Source organism: Gymnogyps californianus, chromosome 24 (assembly GCF_018139145.2).
Source record: "Gymnogyps californianus isolate 813 chromosome 24, ASM1813914v2, whole genome shotgun sequence".
Lineage (NCBI taxonomy): Eukaryota > Metazoa > Chordata > Aves > Accipitriformes > Cathartidae > Gymnogyps > Gymnogyps californianus.
In genome coordinates this window covers 5405268-5424972 of record NC_059494.1, presented here as the reverse complement: position 1 = coordinate 5424972, position 19705 = coordinate 5405268, and the positions used below count along the sequence as shown (strand labels likewise).

The window sequence follows — 19705 nt, the reverse complement described above, 5'->3', positions numbered from 1 at the left end:
GACACTTGAGTGCTGGGATGGTGGCACCAAGGTCCCCAACGCGCCCCGTCACGGCAGGCTCCTTCATCCCTGCTCCGCACCGGGGCCTCATCCCTCCCCGACAGGCAGCCCAGCTCCCAGTGCTCCCAGTGGGGCTGCGCAGGGGCTCCCAGCGCCGGCTGGGATTCGGGTCAGGACCCTCCGCCAGGTCTCCTTGGCTAATCGTCCTGCCCCCCCCCCGCCCTCCCCACGCTGCCACCTGCCTCCCGCTCAGCACCCTTTTGGGTCACCCCTGCCGCCTCCCCGCCTGCCCAAGGCCTCTTAATGAACTAAAAAAGTGATAAATCCCCGGCCGAGCTGGTCACGTGAGGCCGGTAGCCCCCGGCCGCCCCCCGCCCCGACTCCCGCCTCCGGCCCCACCGCCCCGGTAAGCTGACGCAGCGTCTCTAAGCGTTAGCAGCTTTGCCCGCTAATAGGATTAGGGAGGTTTAAAACTGTCATTTGAGTGAACTAAACCCCCTGATACTCTGCATTGCACCTTCTTAACCAATTTGCCTTCAATTAGGGTAATTGGGAAACTAGCAAAGAAGTATAGCATTAATATTTTAAAGTGATGAAGCGATTACGGGCCTTGGACGAGGAAGCAAATCAATTTGCTATCTGCTCCTAAAAGGCAATTATAATCATTTGGCAAATAAGCCTGCTGGCCTCCCCCCCCCCAGCGTGCGAGCCAACACCTTAAGGCGGTCAGCGGGGCCGGCGCCGCACACACCGCCCGGCGGGCAACGCCGAAGCCGGGCAGCTGGGCAGCCCCCTCCACCTAAAACCAGCCCTGGCACCCCAGGGACCGCAGATCCTGGCACGGCGGCACCTCCCTGCGCCCGCCGGGGCTGTGGGGGCACCCTGGGGGAAGCCACCGAGGGCCACTGGAGCAGGGGACCCGGCTCCTGCGCCCGCAGCGGTGGCCGGCGTGGGCACGAGTGCTGGCCCCGGGTGAGTGGGAGCGGCAGCTCCAGGTGCCCGTTTGCATCCCCGGCCCCACACGTCGTCCCTGCACCCGGGGATGTCCCCAAACCTCCCCGAAGGCAGCACCCCCCGCACACCCCTGCTGCAGGTGGGGCCCTGGCAGCGCTGTATGGCGTGGGGGTGTCACCCCGTCCCCAGGGGCTGCGTGGCCCCCAGGGGCATGTCACACCATCCCTTGGTGTGCGGCCATGCTGTCCCCGGGGCGGTGCCAGCCTGTCCCTGGAGTGGTGGCACGCTGTCCCCCGGCCGGTGGCATGCCATCCCCAAGACAGCATCACGCTGTCCCCAGAGCGGTGTCAGACGGGGCAGGCGAAGCCGCACAGCCCAGCCGGGAGGGACGCCGAGATGGCCTCGGGGCCCAAACCGGGGTGCAGAGGTGGCTGCGGGGTGCCGCCGGCAGCAGCTCCAGCGGGGAGGGCACGGACCCGCATGGGGCCAGCAGCCATCCGGCACGGGGTGGGGGTTCCAAAAACCCCGCGGTGACATTTGCCATCCGAAAGGGGAACCGTGGCGAGGAGAGGAAGGGAGTGGGAGGAAGCCGAGACGGTGGCCGGGGGCGGCAGCGTTTGCAGGTGGCAGGAAGAGGCTTTTGGGAGAAAGTAAAAGTGAGCGGAGAAAGAAAAGGGCAAAACCTGCCTGGCGGGATGGGGGGGGGGTCTGGGCAGCACCGAGCACCCCTCACCCAGAGCACCCCAGGACCCCCATCGTGGTGTTCCCGTTGTCCCCCGGGCCAGGGTCCGCAGGGCGGCAGCGGGAGGGGGGAGGAGCGGGATGGTGTTTCTGCCCCCCCCTGAGCCCGGCTGCCTCTGCCCCACACCCCCACGGCCAGGGCCCATGGGCAGCCCCCAGGGATGGGCCCCATAGCTGGACCCTGCAGCTGGTCCCCACAGGGTGTCCCCATGCCCGGTCCCCGTGCTCAGTCCCATGTCCATGAATTATCCCCGCGCCTGGTCCCACGGACAGTGCCCAATGCCGGCTCCCCATGGCTGCTCCCCATGGCTGCTCCCCACCCTTGGTCGCCCTGCCTGGTCCCTACCCCTGGTCCCCATGGCTGTTCCCCATGCCCGGTGTCCATCCCAGGCCCCCAAGGCTGTTCAGGCTGCCTGGTCCCTACGCCTGGTCCCTCACACCCGGTCCCCACACCCAGACCCCATGGCAGGTCCCCAGACCCCACCCCCAGTCCCCACACTTGGTCCTCACAGCGGGACCCCACGCCTAGTCCCCATCCCTGTCCCCACGCCCAGCGCCCGTTGCTGGCTGTCACACCTGTCCCCGCACTCGGTCCCCATCCCTGGTCCCCATGCGGGCAGGGCTCCACAGGCAGCATCACCGGGAGCCCACGGGGCCACACACACCGTCACCGGGGCCACCCCCAAGGCTCGCCATCCCCATCCGGGGGGGGACGACACCCACCACCGCAGCATCCCCATCCCGCCGAGGCTTGGGGTGCCCGCCCTGGACCCCATCCCCGGGGCAGAGCCTCCGCAGCCGAAGGAAATCCTCCCCCCTCCCCCCCCCCCACCGCCCGGCCTTTCTTCTCCGCTCCCCCTGTTTCTAATTCTTTTTCCTCGCCCGTAATGAGGGGATTACAAGGCAAACTCCAGCAGGACGCCTTTGTGGGGAGACAATCTGAGTGGGGAAGGCAGTTCGGGGCTTTGTCCGCCGCCGCCCCCCCGGACCCGCGCTGGGGGGACATTTAGAGCAATTACTTGTCCAGAAAGTAACTGTCAATCATTCTTAAAGGGGAAGGCCTCCAATTAATAACCTCGTCTTAATCCTTTGGACTCATTTCCAATCTGCGGTGCCTTGGTGACATCTGCAACACTAAATAAAGATTCTCCCGAGCCTTAGCGCGGCGGTTCTGTGACAAATAAGAAGACTAGAGGCAACTTTGGCGGCCAAAGCTGCGAGATTGGTGAGGTTGAGCCGCTTGTTTGGTTCCCAGGAGGGACCGGCAAAGTTAAATACTCCTGGAAAAGCCGAGTTGGGCCCAGCAGGTAATGCCGTTTTATTCCGATTCGGGAGGAAGCGCCGGGGGAAGATGCTGAAAAAGGGAGCGGGTGTCCCCGGGGTGCGCCCGGGGCCGGGGCCAGGGCTGGCACCCTTCCCTAGGGGCTCGGGAGCGGGTGCTGGGTGCCCATCAGCATCACTCGCACCGATTTACACCCAGGGCCGGAGGGCAGGAGCCACCCACACTCCCCACCGCCCGCACCGGCCGCTGCAAACAGCCCGTCCCAGGCGGCCCGAGCCTGGGGGGCCAAATCCTGGCACCCAGACAGGCTTTCAAAAAAATGGGACCCAGCAAAAGCCGGGGCTGTCCCCAGGCTGTCCCCTCCGCGTCCCCCGCTGCCAGGGGAGGCCACTTGTCCTCGCTGATGCTCTGCTGCTTACTGGCACCGGGGAAGTGATTTTTTTACCCACTTCAACCAGGGCTTGATGCCGTTTCTGTTGCCTTTTCGGGTGTCTTTAATAACAGGCACCCCCTCCCCATCAGCTGGCAGCCCTCGCAGGAAAACCACGGGTCGGGGCGTCGAGTAGATGGGGGGAAAAAACCCTCCCGAGGCTTCGGGTCCTTGCGGTTCCCAGCACAGTTTTAAAGCTTATGGGCTTAAGCCCAAAAATTGCTGCTGGGATGACGGCGGCTGCAGGAAAATGTCCGACGGCAGCAGGGAGGCGGCTCTCCCCGCTGCACCCGCTCAGCGCTGCCCGTTTTCAGGCAGGATTCTTGAAACGCCAGCGGCAAAAGCTCGGGATTCCTGGGGCCAGTCCCTGGAGGATGGGGACCACAGGGTGGCCAGTGCCGATGTCCTCCAGCCCGACCCCCCCGGCGTCCCCCCTTCCACACCCAGGGACACCCAAGACCCTGGCCAGGACAAGTCAGAGCTAGGTGGGGGGGTGGGGGGGGGCCCTGACCCTCGCACCCCCTGTCATGCAGGGTCCGGTGCTGCCGCCCTGCTGCCGGGTCGCTCCTGCTTGGTTATTTTGCTGCTCTTTGCTTCATTCCTGCTCCCACGCCAGGGTTTGCTCTGCTTCCCTTTAGCCTCCTTTGCTTTCAGATGGGGTCAGAGTGGGGGGACAATGGGGGCTGTCCCCAGCCCTGGCCCTGACCTCCATCACCGCACCTTGTCCTTGTCCCCTCCCATCGCCCCACTTCTTCTCCCCTCCCGCTTGCCCTGTCTTGTCCCCAGCCCCCCCGGAGGTCTGTCTCACCCGTCCCCCCCCAGTGCCCATCTCACCCGTTCCCGTTGCCCCAGCTCCCCCAGTCCCCTCCCAGCCCCAGCTCCCCCGCCATTGCCCCGTGGGGCCGCAGGACATGGCTGGGCAGGGCAGCCAGGGTGCCCTGATGGGGTGCTGGGTCCCCCAGGGGGTCCGTGCCCCAGGCGGGGGCTCTGGGGGCTCTGGGTGCTCACCCCCTCTCCCCTCTCTTTTGCAGGTGTGGAGCTGCGCAAATGAGAAGCGGGTGAGTGAGAGCGGGATGGCGGCGGGGGACCCCGGCCCTTCCCTGTGTCCCCAGCCCCAGGACACGTCACAGCGCTCACAAGGTGGCAACGGGGCCCCAGCTCCCCCCAGCACCCACTCACCCCTGCCTCGGGGCACCCCAGGGTGCAGCACCCAGCACCCCTGCCCTGGCTCGTAGCTCCCCCTGGGGCACCCAGAGACTGCAGCCCCGCTGTGGCAGCAGGGCTGGACCCGGAGCCGGCCAGAGCCCCCGGGGCTACAGCACACCCGGCGAGGGGCTGGGGGGCGACTTGGGGGGCCGGCAGCTCCCAAAGCTGCACACGCTGACGCCGCGCACACACTGCATGCACAGCGCTGCACGTGCACGGCCCGCGCTGCACACAGCCCCTGTGCATGCACTGCACATGCTGTGCGTGCAACACGCACTGCAAACGCTGTGCACTGCACACACTGGCTGCACGGCCCCTGGGCACGCACTGCCTGCGTTACACACGCTGCGCCCACCGCACTGCACACACTGCGCAGCCTGCACATGCCGCATACCTAGAGCGCATGCTCTGAGCACGCTGCGGAGGCGACAGACACCGGGCACACGCTGCACACGTTGGGTGCGCTGCACATGCTATACACATAGACACTGCACATGCTGCACACCTGCACGCGCAGTGTGCACTGCACTGCATGGTGTGTGCTGCACGCTCTGCATGCGTCTCCACTGCACGCACTGTGTGCACTGCACACAAAGGCACCGCATGCACTGTGCAGACACTGCACACACACTGTACACACTGCGTGCCCGCAGCTACTGTGCACGGATTCACGCTGTCCCCACACACTGTGCGTGCCCTGCACACATTGTACGCACTGCACTCCTTGCACACACACTGAGCTGTGCACGCCGCACACGCACTGCACACACTGCGCACATGCGCTGTGCCCTGCATGCTGCAGGTGCAGACATTGTGTTGTGCACGCTGCACGCACGGCACACGGACACTGCACCCTGGGCACTGCGCGCTGCATCTGCACTGCACACACTGCACGCGGTGGCTATGCGGCACAAACCGCCCTGCGCACGCACTCCCAGCCCCGCACACGCACACCCACACTGCGCACACGCGTCACACATTCCACCCTGCGCTCAGTTCCCCTGCGCGCGTGGCCTCCTGCGCCCCGCCGTGCGCACCCCTGCGCGCACCCTGAGCACCCCACGCCTGCCCACGCGGGCGGGCCGCACTCTGCGCACTTCCCTGTACGCGCACAGACACGCGCCTGCCGCAGAGGCACTGCTCACACCCACGCTGCCCGCTGCGCGCATAGGCGCTCACCGTGCACACGCCGTGCACAGACATCCCACGCGTGCATAGCCTGAGCAACACCCGACACCCACCCCCTGCATGCCGCCCTCTCGGGACCCCCATTTATTCCCTCCCAGAATTAACTGACGTTCCCTTTCCCTCCCCACACCCATTTGGGCGTTAGCCGAATTTTTGCCGGCAGGTCTGGGCGATGCGGCGCCTGCCCCTTGGCAGAAGTGCCCCGGGATTACGGCTTTCTGCCCCATTTCCATGTTTGCCTACATCCTCGCGGTAGAAAGGGACCCTTAATCCCCAGCAAATACTGCAGGAAGATTTCAGATGCAGGATAAAAAGCTTAAAGATGAAATGTTGCAAGGCTTGAAAATGCTTATAAGCGTGCAGAAAAAAGGTTATTAGCCGAGGGCCGGCACCGGGTTGCTCCGGCCACGCTTGGGGACCAACATTGGGTCCTCCAGTGGTTCGGGGCCAGTCTCGTAGCCCATGGGGAAGAGGGGCTGGAGGAGAGGAGCTGGGCTGGAAGGAGGGAGCCGGCCCGGGCTTGGTCCCCTCCGCGCCAGGGCAAGGGGGAGGTCAGGCTGGCTCTCAGTGACGGCGCTTTTGTAAAATCCTCCACTCGAGGTGAAATATGACTGCGGGTGGGCGCATCGGCCTGGTTGCATCTCACAGCGGAGCCAAGCGTGGGGTGCCCAGGGCGCCCGTCCCTGGGACCCCGGGTCAGTCCCCAAGACACCACGGCCCCAGGATAACGCTGTGGCAGAAGAGAGGATTATGCCTTTGCATAACCTGTTCCTGGGGCTGCCCCGTCCTCCCATCCATCCGTCCACTTGTCCATCCGTCCCCGGCCTGGGCTTCCACGGCGGGGTCCAATGTCCCCGCGCCCTGGCTAACCCCCGCGGTCCCCTTGCAGGTTCCGCCATGTTCCTGAATAAATGCGAGGGGGACCTGGGCGAGCTGCGGAAGCCGGGGGACGGTGAGGGCACCCCACCGGCCACCGCCGAGGAGGAGCAGCCCAAGAAGAAGCACCGGAGGAACCGCACCACCTTCACCACCTACCAGCTGCACGAGCTGGAGCGCGCCTTCGAGAAGTCCCACTACCCCGACGTCTACAGCCGCGAGGAGCTGGCCATGAAGGTCAACCTGCCGGAGGTCCGCGTGCAGGTAGGGAGGACGCCCGGTGGCCCCAGCACCCCGGACCTATCCCCTGGGCAGTGGCAGAGGGACCACCCTGGTGCTGGAGAGCTTTGCTCTGCTCCCAGCTCCACCGCCGCCACCTTGCTCTGTGCCTCAGTTTCCCCATCGCTCGAGACGGGAGTAGTGTCTCCGCAGAGCCGGCTGCTCCTGCTAAAACCAGAGCAGGGATTTAATGGCTGAGCCTCGTTCCCCCGCGAGGTCCCAGTTCAGCCCACATGCCAGAGGCTCCGTTTGGGCAGGGAAAGGGTTTTTAGGGATTTTTTTTCCCCTGCTGGTGGCAGCTGCTCCCATCCCTCCAGCTGATCCCGCGGGAAAGCAGCCAAACTTCAGCCTCTCATGACCACTTCCAGGTCTTTAGGGCTGGGAAAGCACAAGATCCTCATGGATTTGGGGGTTTTAGGCTTGTCGGAGCAGGGCGGTTCTGGGGGGGGCGGTGGGGCTGGGGAGGTTTTGCTCCCTGGGCTGCAGGAGAAGGCTCTGCGGAGGGAAGGCGCAGCCAGAGGAAGAGCCTGGGGTCCTGCCAGTCTGGTCCCCATCACCCCTGGGATTGACAGGGAGAGACCGAGGAGAGGGAAAGGGTGAGGGAGTTGAAGAAGCGACAAACCCACTGGGAAGTGAAGCAGTAAGGAACCAGGTTTCCCAGGCCTCAACCCCAGTCCAAGACAACGCGGCCTTTTTCTGGGGGGGTCCAGACCGTAGGGACACCTCTGCCGAGCTCTCTGAGCAATGACCAGTTTCATAGAATCATCGAATCATCGAATCATAGAATCGTTTAGGTTGGAAAAGTTCTTTAAGATCATCGAGTCCAACCATAAACCCAACACTGCCAAGTCCACCACTAAACCACGTCCCTAAGCGCCACGTCTACACGTCTTTTAAATATCTCCAGGGATGGTGACTCAACCGCTTCCCTGCGCAGCCTGTTCCAATGCTTGACAACCCTTGCAGCAAAGAAATTTTCTCGTAATATGCAATCTAAACCTCCCCTGGTGCAACTTGAGGCTGTTTCCTCTCGTCCTATCACTTGTTACTTGGGAGAAGAGACCGACCCCCACCTTGCTACAACCTCCTTACAGGTAGTTGTAGAGAGCGATGAGGTCTCCCCTGAGCCTCCCTTTCTCCAGGCTAACAACCCCAGTTCCCTCAGCCGCTCCTCATAGGACTTGTTCTCCAGACCCTTCACCAGCTTCGTTGCTCTTCTTTGGACACGAAGTTTGCACCAATATAACCCAGTATTCACCAGCAACTGTGACCAGCCCATGGGAGACATCCCCTTCGCAGCCCAGCCATTCATCTTTACTCCCCCTTTACATCGCGTGGCAGACGGCCCGTGCCCTGTGCTGCGGGGGGCTCTGGCGACACGGGGACCTGCGCTCTAATGAGCAGCTCCCGCGGGGTGAGACATCACCGCGGGCCTCAGCTCGCCAGTCCCTCTCGTTCCTGCTGGGTTTCGGTGAAACCGTGGCAGTTTGACTTCTAAAACCTTTTACCAAGGGGCTTTTGAAGGCCAGATAACGTTATACCGAGGACTGTATGGGTGTTTGTGGGGCCGGGGTGCACGTTCCCACGGAGCAGCGAGGGCAGGGGCTGCGCAGTGACACCTCTCGCTTTCCACACCTCGGAGATGCCCTCACTCTCTGGGTTTTGTGGGAGAGGTTTGGCAGAGGCGCGCGGTGTGCTGGGGATTGCTGGAGCCCTGTGGGGCACCCCACGTGGGACCCAACACACAGGGCACCCCACGTGGGATGGGATACCCATAGGGGACACCCCACCTGGACCACTCCGTGTGGGGCACCCCACGTGGGATACAGCACAACGGGACACCCTGCATGGGGCACAGCACGTGGGGCACGCGGCGAGGGACCGGCTGGGCATGGGGGGGCTCACCCTGGCTCTCACCTCGCAGGTCTGGTTCCAGAACCGACGAGCCAAGTGGAGGCGGCAGGAGAAGATGGAGGCCAGCTCCATGAAGCTCCACGACACCCCCGTGCTGTCCTTCAACCGGCCCCCCATGACCCCCAACGTGGGGCCCATGAGCAACTCCCTCCCGCTCGACCCATGGCTGACGTCCCCCATCTCCAGCGCCACCACGGTCCACAGCATCCCCGGCTTCATGGGAGCCCCCCAGGCCCTGCAGCCCCCCTACGGCGGGCACTCCTTCCTCAACACCCCCCCGCCGATGGCGCAGGGCATGCAGCCCATGGCCCCCGCACCCTACCAGTGCGGCACCACCTTTGTGGACAAGTACCCGCTGGAGGAGGTGGACCAGAGGAGCTCCAGCATCGCCTCGCTCCGCATGAAAGCCAAGGAGCACATTCAGACCATTGACAAGACCTGGCAGCCCATTTGATGAATGCTCCCCTCCGGCCCCGCCGGCCCCCGCCTCCTGCCCTCGGCGTCGGCTCAGCCCCGGCGCAGGCGAGGCGGGTGATGGTGGGATGCTCAGCAGGACCAAAGCTGGCGCAGGGCAGGGATGCCGGGCTGCATCTTCCCCCCGCCGAGCCAGCATCGTCGGTGGCAGGGGAGCGAGCTGGGGTGCTGGCGGGACCCCGCTGCGGGGGAGCACCCCGGCAGCCACCCACGGCCCCTCTGCCTTGCCGAGGCACTGGCCTGGGCTGAGGATCTGGCCAAGGCTCGGGCATCCCACCGTGCCACCGGGCCACCCACTGCCCCCGGTCGGACACCTCCTTTCCCCACACCCCTTCCCCTTCCCATTATTATTAATTTTTTTTTTTAATGCTGCAGATTTCAACAAAACCAAACAGAAAAGCTCTAGTTTCGTAGGGAGTACTTGGGGGGATTTTTTTTAGCCGCGTCGGGGCACGACGCTGGTTGTGCCGGTAGATGTGCCGGCACCGACAAGACGGTTGTATCGTGAGTAAAGAGATAAGCTGAATGGCTGCCGCATGCTGGAGTCGGGTGCTGCCGGGGCCCTGCCTTGCCAGGCCGCTCGTTAGCGGTGCTGCTCGTTAGCGCGCTGGGGCTGCAGAGCCTCTGCTGGGAAGGAGCTTTCTGGGGGGATGCGGGAGCATCGTCCCCGGGCACCCTCCTGCCCCGCTCCCTCGGGCTGTTGCGTGCAGGGCTGGGGCCGGATCCAGGCGTGGGTGATCTGAGCCAGCCCCGGCTGCGGGCTGGGACCGGCTTTGTGCCGCACCATGTCCTCGGCGGCTCGTCAAGGGGCATCTGCTCGGCCATCCCGTGGGGGCTGCACCCACTGCCCGCCTGCCCTAATTGCTCCCCCCCGGCGGTGGCCGCCCGGCCACATGTTGGCCGTGCAAAGCTGCCGTAATTGTGCTGGCAGGAGGGCGGGCGGCAGCGGGACCCCCGCAGCCCCCGGCCGGGGCTGGCAAGAGGAGGGGGCCGGCTGGGAGCCCTGGGGATCCTCGTGGCAGGGGGTGGCGGGGTGCGCCAAAGCTCGGTTTACCCCTTGCCAGTGGTTCCTGCCAGGTGGGAGCAGGGTGGCGGTGGCAAGGTGCCACGTCCCCGGGGGTCCCCAGCATGGCTCTGCAGCCCCAGGGGGACCCTGCCCGCCCGCCAGGGCTCGGTGCACAGCCAGCGTCACCGGCACCCTCACGGTGGCAGTGAGGGCCAGCACAGCCCCAGCCGAGATGGCTGAGTCCGCGGTGGCTTCGAGGTGCTGAAGCACGGCTGGGACAGTGAGAGACGGGGGCTCAGCCCTGGGTGAGCAGGTGCCCTGTGTCCCTGGGGTGCCCTGGGTGCCTGGGGAAGCGAGGTGACCACTGACCTTCCCCCCACCAAAACAAGATGTTTCCCCAGAAAATCTTCCCGCTTCGGACCCAATGAAAGCCACAAACCGGGGCTTTGCTGGGGCAGCCCCGTCCCCACCGTGTCTCCACGTCCCCTCACGAGCCAGACCCCGCTCAGTGCCAGCACCCCCTGCCACAGCCCCCCACCCCAGGGGGTCTCACCCCAATCCAACAGCCCCAGGGCCGGACTCTGACGTCCCCACAGCCCCAGGGTCAGGCGGGACCAGCCGGGATGCCACCGGGCCAGGCGAGGCACTGACCCCAGCGAGACCCTTCTCCTTGTCCCCCGTCCCCCGGCTGCTGCTGCTCGTCTGCTTCGTTAGTGACAATTAAACCTCTAACAACCCATTAAACGCATAATCGATGCTCCCCCGGCTCCCCAGCCTGGCTAATGGGCTGGGTCCGAGGTGAAGCGGCCCCGGCAGAGGCGTGCTCCGGCGGGGAGATAATGAAGCAACGGCCGCGGAAGTAATGGGGTTTGATCCGGGGGAAGGGACGCGCTCAATGGGGGCTGCGCTTTTCACATGACATAATTGCCGAGGCTGGCGCCAGCCCGGGGCACCCCTCGGCCTCCCGAGCGCCAACAAAAGCCGGCTGGCGCGGCGAGCGGGAGGCTCGGCACCCCCGACCTGTTTGATCGGAGTCTAATTGGGGCGAGGGTGCTCTCCCCCCAATCTTGCAACCGCCACCCAAAAGCGAGGGCACGGAGAGGCCCCGGGACGAGGGTGTGTCTCCTTGGGTCCCTGGGGTTGGGGGGGGGTTATGCGAATTATTTAAATGAGCTAATTTGCATGGGGTGGCACCCCAGGGCATCGTGGCGGGGGATGTCAGGGTACCCTCGTGGGAGGGCTTGGTTGCCCCTTCCCTCCCATGGGTGCCCCGCTGCTGCGCTGCACTTAGTGCAGAAACAGGCAATATTGCTGGCCAAAAAAAATGTCATTTAAATGCAGGAAAGCCATAGGAGCACGGAGCCGCCGGCCCTTCCTTCTTTATTGGTGCTTTCCCTGGTTGAGACCCAGCGGAGCACACCCCGCATCATTTGCAGCTGCCGGCACATTTGGGAAAAATCCAAGCGAAAAGGCATTTTTTTCCCCCCTAGATCCCAATCCTGTCCTGAAATCGCTCACTGCTTGGACGGGGCCGGCACAGTCCCACACCTGGGATTGTACTGGGAGTGCTAGGGGCACCGGGGGGTTCTCCCAGCCCCTCGTGGCAGAGCAGGAGCCCTCCCGCTCCCACCCCCTCTAATCCCCTCCCGCAGGATTTGCCCCCTAATCTGCTTATTTCTCTCTATTTCTCCTAGGCCTGAACGAAGCCAACCCTGCCCCGGCGCAACGCCTCGCGCCAGCTGAGCCATGGGGTCTGGGCACTCTGCCCCCCGGGCTGCCGGGCGGTGTCCTGGCACATGGGGCTGTCACTGACCTGGGATATGGGGCTGGCACTGCCATGCCAGGGGACGTGGGGCTGGCAGTGCCCTGTTTATGGGTCCGGCACTGCCCGGGGACATGGGGCTGGCAGTGTCCTGGCACATGGCGGTGGCACTATCCCAGCATATGGGGCTGGCACTGCCATGCCAGGGGACGTGGGGCTGGCACTGCCTGTACCCGCCGTAGCAGTGCTGTGTACACAGGGCAGCACCAAGCTGCAGTCCCCTGCGCCCACGTCCCAGCCGTGCCACATACCGAGCCCCACAACCCCTGGCTCAGGCCAGGATGGGGCTCACCCCCTCCCGGTGCCCGCCTCCGTGCACATCGCCTCCGTCCCCTCCAGCCCCTGGCCCCCCAGCAGGACAGACGTGGCCCCAGGGGACTGCGGTGACAAGGGGAGGCCGCGCTGTCCCTCTACAGGGAGTGGGAGCCGGGGACCTCGGGGCTCAGGTTCTCCTCAGGGGTGTTGACCCAGGAGCTCCCCGCCGCCCCCCAGCTCCTGGGGGGAGAGGCGGAGAGGGGGCTGCCGGGTGGCGAGGGGGAGGCCGCCAGCCGCAGGTTGAGCTTGGCGATGAGCGGCTTCCCCACGCTCACCGTCCGCCTCTCCTCCACGAAGTCGTCCATGCCGCGGTAGCGGTACTGCAGGCAGACGGTGAACGCCAGCTCCTGCTGCGGGGGCACCGGCAGCGTGGGCACCTGTCCTGGGCCACGGCCGTGGCCGTGCTGTACTCCCAGCACCGACCCCCTGCCCGGCGCGGCTCTTACCCGCAGTTTCTGCAAGCCGCAGAGCCGGCTGTAGAGGCAGCAGGAGGGGCAGCCGAGGCTCCAGGTGGGTGCCAGTGGGCTGCCCACCTCCTCCGGGCTCTCCTTGTTGGTGCACTTGAGGTCCACGTCCAGCTCCTGCCACGGACAGCATCCAGCCGTGGAAACGACCACGGGTCCCCCCCACCCTATTCCCCGGCATCGCCCCAGCGTGGGCTTCGGCAGCCCGCTCCCACCTCGGGTATGTCGGTGAGCTTGGCCTCGCACTTGGCGATGTCCTCGGGGGTGGCCACCACGCGGGTGTAGATGATCATGATGTTGGAGAACTCGGCGGCGAAGCCCAGCTGGACGGTGACACCACAGTCGAAGCGGAGATGCCGGCTCTCTGGCAGGACTGGGGAAGGGACAGAGACCGTGGGGCTGGGACCTGCAGGTGCTCAGGGCCGGAGCTGCACCCGTGGGTGAGGTCACCGCCGGGGTCACCGCGGAGCGGGGACGCTGACATGATGCTCCTGCCACCGGGCTGGTGGCTCCGTGCCGGCGGTTTCTCTCCTCCACGGCGGGAGAAACCCGGCAGCTGCTGCCCGCTGCCTCTCCCTGCCACTCGGCGCTGTCCCCTCCCCGGGTGCCAGCTCCGGACGGCGTGGCCGCGCCGTGACTCTCACCGTGAGCCTTGGCCCACTGCAGGTTCCTGGCGGAGGACTCATCCCGGCCCGGGGGGCGGATGGGGTCTGTCAGAGCTCGTCTCTCCGAGAGGTTGCTGCGGAGCTCCAGCGCCTGCCGGCCCCGCGTGATCTCCAGGGTGCCCATGTCTGCGGGGGGCACGGGGGGTCGGCAGGAGCCGCCGGGGGGGTTGCTGTCCCCCGCCGCTCCCCACTCACCCTCGGCCACCTTGTCCAGCAGCACCGTGATCTTCTCATCCTCCAGCAGCCAGCGCTTGAGGAAGGTAACGAAGATGCCGTTGGAGAGCTCGCCCTGGCTCAGCTCGTAGGCTTCGGCGTCCGCGCACCTGCGGGGACGGGTCAGCGGTCGGCTCTATCATGGGCTCTGTCACTCCCCCGGAACCGGCCTCCACCGGGGTGACAGCCCTGGGGAAGCCAGAGCTGGGCGCCCACGGCTCTGCCCGCTCCCATCAACCCATCTGGCCACCGTGCCAGGGAGAGGTGGGAGCTGCGGCCGGATCCTGGATGCTTAAAGCCTCATCAGCCCAATTCCCTGTGCTCCAGAGGAGCCTCGGGGCTTAATCCCCTCGGGTGCTGCCCAAAGCCGAGCAGCGCCGTGGGCATCTCCCTGCCCTGTAAGGGACTGGGGGCTGCCGCTCGCCCACCACCTCCAGCATCAACCAGAGGGAGCGACGCTGCTGATACGTGGTGTCGGGAAAGACGCGGGTGCAAACAGGGCTGAGCCATGGCAGGGGGCTGAGCCCCAGCTCCGCTCTGAGCCAGGGAGGGAGACTCAGCCCCGCTGCCCGCGTCAGGGGGTGGCGGGGAGGGAACCCACGTGGCGTAGCCGAAGACGATGTTGGCCGTGACCTGCAGCGCCCCGACCTGCGGGATGACGTCATCGTTGAGGTTCCTGCGAGAGAAGTGCCGCTGGGCAGAGCCGGGACCTGCCGCCCCCCAAAACCCATCCCAAGGCACCCCAGACCCCAGGGGCTGCCCTGTGCCCCTCTGCCCACCCATCGTGGCGTTTGCCGGCTCAACCGGGGCAGTGGTGCTTTGGGGCATCCAGACAAAGCCAACGGGTTTGGATGGGACCCCGGGGATGCCCTGCTCCGCTCCCCCAGGAACCAGCACCCACGGGCACCCAGTGTGGCAGCTTGTCCCGGGCTGGTGGCCAGCCGGGTCACCTCTTGCGGCACATGTCGAGTAGGAAGATGTTGAGGCCGGTGCGGCGCTGCTGCATGCTCCGCAGCACCCGCTGCACGCACAGGCAGTGGGCCGAAGTGTAGGAGCTGGGCGCGTCGATGGGCACCATGAAGCTGTTGCCAAAATTTTCATAGCCGTGCCCAGCGTAGTAGAGCAAACCTGCCGGGAGGGGCGGAGAGCGGATGACGTTCCTTGACCTGCTGGTGCCCGCTTCTTGCCCAGCCGCCCCCCAAGACCCTGCCAGCACAAAACCACCCAGTTCCCCCCTGGCTGAAGCCGCCCCGGCGGGTGCCACCGCACCATAGACGCCCTTGTCGAGGAGGAGGAGGAACTCGTTGACAGCCATCTGCATCTCAGCCTTGCACAGGTCCAGCAGCGAGACCACCTTGAAGTCGAGCTGGCGGAGGAGGGCGCTGAGGGCGTGCACGTCCACCATGGGTGCCTTCAGCTGCTTGTGGTGCAGGTAGTGCATGTTGCCGATGAGCAGGGCCACTTTGTCGGTGGCTGCCGGGACAGGAGAGGGAGGCGCTGGGGACGGAGCGGGACGCTCCTGCTGTCCCTGCTACCTTCAGCCCACAGAGGGTGACACCCGGTTGTGGCCGGTGTCACTGTCCCCGGGTACCGGGGTGCCCCGTGGCATCCCTGCCTCGCTGGTCCGCTCTCCCCGGTGTGCTGCACCCAAAGCAGCCCTGGCCGAGCGGAGCCTCGTGGGGTGACAGTGGTGACACTGGGGATGGTCACAGCCCCGCAGGGCCACCAACCCCTCCTGGGCAGGTTCTTACCGTACAGCTGGCCGGGGCTGCCGCGCTCCGGGGAGCCTGGAAAGAGAGAAAAGCCATGCCACGGCCCCACAGTGCCTGGGGAGCACAGCGGGCAGAGCAGCGGGGACCTGCCCGCTCTGCCCCCACCTACCTCCGTCCCCCTCCTGCCAGGAGCCTCCAGAGGCGAAGAGCCGTGGGCCTGCGGCAAAGGGGGGAGTCAGGGAGCCCCATGCACAGCAGCACCTCCTGGCATGGGCTGGAGCCCCCCAAAACCACAGGGCAGCCACAGGAGGGCTTTATGGAGGGGCAGAGCAGAGCCAGGACACCCCACACGGGCTGGGGGGCCACGGTGGTTTATCCAGGGCCCTCACCGATCTCCACGTCCACTTCCCGGCTCCACACCTCGTGGAAGAGGTTGAACACACGGCAGGTGTAGCTGCCCCGCTCAGCCGTCGTCACCAGCTTCACCTGCCGGCGGAACGGAGTGGGCAACTGGGGCGGCGTGCCGTGCCGTGCCGTGCTGTGCCATGCCATGCCGCACCGTGCTGTGCCACGCTGTGCCATGCCGTGCTGGGGGTCCCACCATACCTGGAGCTGGGGTGCCTGCGCACCCTCCACGGGGCGCCGGTTCCTGAACCACTGGTACTGGGGCGGGGGGTTGCCAATGGCTCTGCACTCCAGCACCAGCGTGTCCCCCTCGGCCAGGCGGCACGGCCGCGGCTGCCGCAGGATCTGCAGCCCTGCCATGGTCGGGCAGTAATCACTGGCTGGGGAGGGGACAGGGTGGCAAATTCAGCACCCAGCCACGGCAGGGCTCCACGGAGCTGCTCCCGTGCTCCGGCTCCCCACCTACGGGCCCTGGCACCCACGGGTGGCATGAGCCAGCGGGCACAAGGAAGACACAGGGCATTTGCCTCCTCCGTGGGCATCGTCATCCCAACAAGCCCAGAGACGCTCACGGCTGAGCCATGGTGCAGCATGGCGAGCGGTGCCCTATGGGAGCTACCCTGGTCCCAACAGGGCGAGCGGTGCCCCACGGGTGCCAGTCCAGGGACACAGATCTCGGGGCCCACCTGAGCTGGGGCTGCTGCTCTTCTCCACCCGGACGTGGGCCCACCTGGAGAAGGTGAAGGTGGCCCCGCAGTTCACCCGGCAGATGTACCACTCAGGCTGGCCCAGCGGGGCAGCCGTGTCGATCACCAGCTCCGGGGCCGTGGCTCCGGGCACCTACAAGACAGGAGGGAGCCAAGGAGTCGGGGGCTCCCTCCCGCCCATCCGGGTGCCCTCGCCATGGACGGGGCCCAGGGGCCCTGCTCAACGTGGCGCAGCGGGACCTCACCTCCCGCTTCCCACAGAACCACTGGTACATGATCCCTGGCGGGCCGGTTGCCCAGCAGGTCAGGGACACCCGCGTCCCCTCCGTCACCACCTGCGACTCCGGCTGCACCGTGATGCGGATCATGTCCTGGACTGCAGGAGAGGAGAGACCAGCCTGGGCTGGCTGAGACCCCCATCCCACACCATCCCATCACATCCAGTCCCATCCTGTCCTGTTCCATCATACCCTGTCCCACCCCTGCCCACATCAGCCTGTCCTCTCCCATCCCATCCCAATCCCATCCTATCACACCCTGTCCCATCCCATCCCTCTGTCCTGTCCCAACCATCTCATCCAACCTTGTCCCCTTCAGTGCCATCCCACCCCACCCCACTCTGCTCCACCCAACCCCATCCCATCTTGTCCCATCATACCCTCTCCCATCCCATCCCTTCTTGTCCCATCACAACCTGTCCAATCCTGTCCTGTCCCATCCCATCCGGTCCCATTACGGCCTGTCCCACCACATCCCATTGTCTGCCCCCCCCATCCCATCACACCACATCCCATCCTATCTCACCCTACTGCATCCATCCCATCCCATCCCATCCCATCCCGCCCAGGGCCCACTACCCAGAGCAAGACCACTAGCAGGAAGAGCTGCTCCTCATCTCCCCCTGCTTTCCTTCTGCTGAGCCCCTGTCCCCCGGTACCCCCCTCCAGCCCCCACGGGACCCCGCTGGCCGTCCCTACCGGCGCTGCTGAGGACCTGGCAGGCCTGTGTGTGCCCCATCCTCTCCAGGCAGCCCAGCAGGTACTTGAGGGTGCAGTCACGCTCGGCCAGGAGCTGCAGGAGGCACTGCGTGGGGCTCCCGCGGGGCTCCAGCACCTTCAGCGAGCACGTCTCCAGCTCCTCCGCGCTGCAAGGCGCCCGCAGCGCTCAGCGCCGCAGCCCACCTCCCTCCCGGGGAGGCCAGGGACCCCTGCCAGGGGACTCAGCAGTGCCCCCAGCCCAGGCTGGGGCCACGGTGGGGCTGCCAGGGACCCGTGTGCCCCTTGCTCAGCCCACGGCAGGGCTGTGCGCACGTGCATTTCGTCACCCAGTCAGGGACAGACCCCCGGAGATGCCCCTCCACCCCTACCTGCACTTGAAGCGTTTCTCCACCCCGGCCACCTCAGCCAGCTTGCGCCAGCCCCGGCCGGCGTTATCCAGGAGCTCGCAGAGCCGGGCCACCACCTCCTCGCCCAGCGAACCGATGGGCATGCTCCAGTCCCCCATCCCGTCCCAGCCCCGCCGCCACCTGCCTGGGGACGTGGAGGGGACGAGCCGTCAGCGGGTGACGGGGTGACAGGCGCCCATGCCCCACCGGACACTGCCGGGCACTGCTCTGGCCGGCTGCAGGGTGGCTCGGGAGGCAGAGCACCAGCACGAGCTCGCCAGCATCGGGTCACCTCCCCGCAGGAGCCTGGGAGGGTTTTGGCCTCCCCAGGGAGGTGCTGGGAACTGGCCGGGCAGCGCTGCTGGATCCGGCCGCTAGCAGCCAGCCAGGAATGCCACAAGTTCCCCCTCCGCGCCTGGAGGACAAGAGCCGTGACAGCGGCACGGGGCACCCCGCTCACCCCCTGGCCTCGAGCAAGGACCCAGGGCCACGTTAGCCGTGCCCCAGGACAGGGACCTTCATGGGAGGGGGTCCAAGGGACTGGAAAGAGGGGATGCCCCGTCACCTTCCCCATCCCTTCGGGGAGACAGAGAATGGGGCTCATCACGGAAGGCTGAGCCCGGGGACCCCTCTCCTTCTGGCAGAGACCCCAGTGGGACGGCAGCAGCCCCCTTGCCGTCACCAGCCCTCTAGGTGGTGGCTGCAGAGCCAGCACGAGCCCTGCCGGGCCACTACGAGGAGCCCGCAGTGGGGGTTAGGGGAGGGTACATGGGGGTCCTGGGGCTGGGACCCTCCTCAGCCCCCCTTGACCCTGACAAAGGCTTCAGCAGCGAGGGGAGCGCGGCATGAATCACCCTGGATGGGGGCAGCACCCGGGGATGGGCTCCCTCCTCCTCCCCTCAGGTCCCTCCCCACTGGCCCACCCCAGATGGGTGCTTGTCCCCAGGACCAAGCCGTCCACGGAGGCTGGGTGACACTCGCCCGAGCAGGGGGGCTCCGAGACGGAGGGCAGGGACTTGGGTGCCCTCTCTGTTCACCTGCTGCTGGATTTGGGGGGCTGGACATGCTGGGGGGTGGCAAGGGGAGGGCAAGCTGCAGGGCGGGCACCGCGGGGACAGGGCACTCACCGCTGGATACGGCCCGGCCTGAGCCCCGTCGGCTCCGAAAGCGTGCACTGAGCCCCACGCAGAGGAAATGAGAGTTCAACCCAAAATCTCCCCCAGCCCCCACGCCGCAGCACGGCACTTCTGCTTTCCTCCGCCGCTTCCTGTGCCACCGCACACGGGCGCTGCAGCTGCCAACCCGGCCGCCCCACAGCCCCCCGGGGGAGCCGGGCACGGCCCCCGGCCCCCGCTGCAGGGCGTGGGGCACTGGGGACGCTGCTGGGCCGGGCGGTGGCTCCATCGCCCCTTCCTCGCTGCGGGAGGACCTGGCAGGCGGCCGCTTTGTCCTCGTAGCCCAACTCAAGGCCAGGCAGGAGCTGCAGGGCAGCGAGTCCAGGACAGAGACGAACCAAGGTGAGGGGGGCACCTCTCAGCCAGGGGAGCCCAATGCACGGGCAGGACCGAGGCCCAGGGGAAGCTGCTGGGCTCTGCCAGGCCGGAGGCGGCCGAGGACATGTGGGGACAGGGCAGCGAGGCCCCCGTTGCTGTGAGGAAGACCCTGCCT

The 19705-nt window shown here is 66.2% G+C and overlaps 2 protein-coding genes across 2 annotated transcripts; one reads left to right on the top strand and one right to left on the bottom strand.

Annotated features, from left to right (window-relative positions):
• Positions 1 to 6698: 6698 nt before the first annotated feature.
• RAX2 (retina and anterior neural fold homeobox 2) lies at positions 6699 to 9324 on the top strand. Its single transcript, XM_050910678.1, has 2 exons — positions 6699 to 6941; positions 8881 to 9324. Exons 1-2 carry the CDS (start codon positions 6699 to 6701, stop codon positions 9322 to 9324), a joined length of 687 nt encoding a protein of 228 aa, XP_050766635.1.
• Positions 9325 to 12526: 3202 nt separating this feature from the next.
• LOC127025612 (mucosa-associated lymphoid tissue lymphoma translocation protein 1-like) lies at positions 12527 to 18156 on the bottom strand. The gene is given in 17 exon segments (XM_050910671.1): positions 12527 to 12837; positions 12934 to 13068; positions 13167 to 13324; positions 13596 to 13742; positions 13812 to 13939; positions 14431 to 14505; positions 14780 to 14957; positions 15099 to 15302; positions 15581 to 15616; positions 15711 to 15758; positions 15931 to 16027; positions 16148 to 16240; positions 16242 to 16326; positions 16617 to 16786; positions 16899 to 17029; positions 17631 to 17797; positions 18020 to 18156. Coding segments are annotated over 17 exon segments (2244 nt in total). The 3' UTR covers positions 12527 to 12582.
• Between the last annotated feature and the right edge of the window lie 1549 nt (positions 18157 to 19705).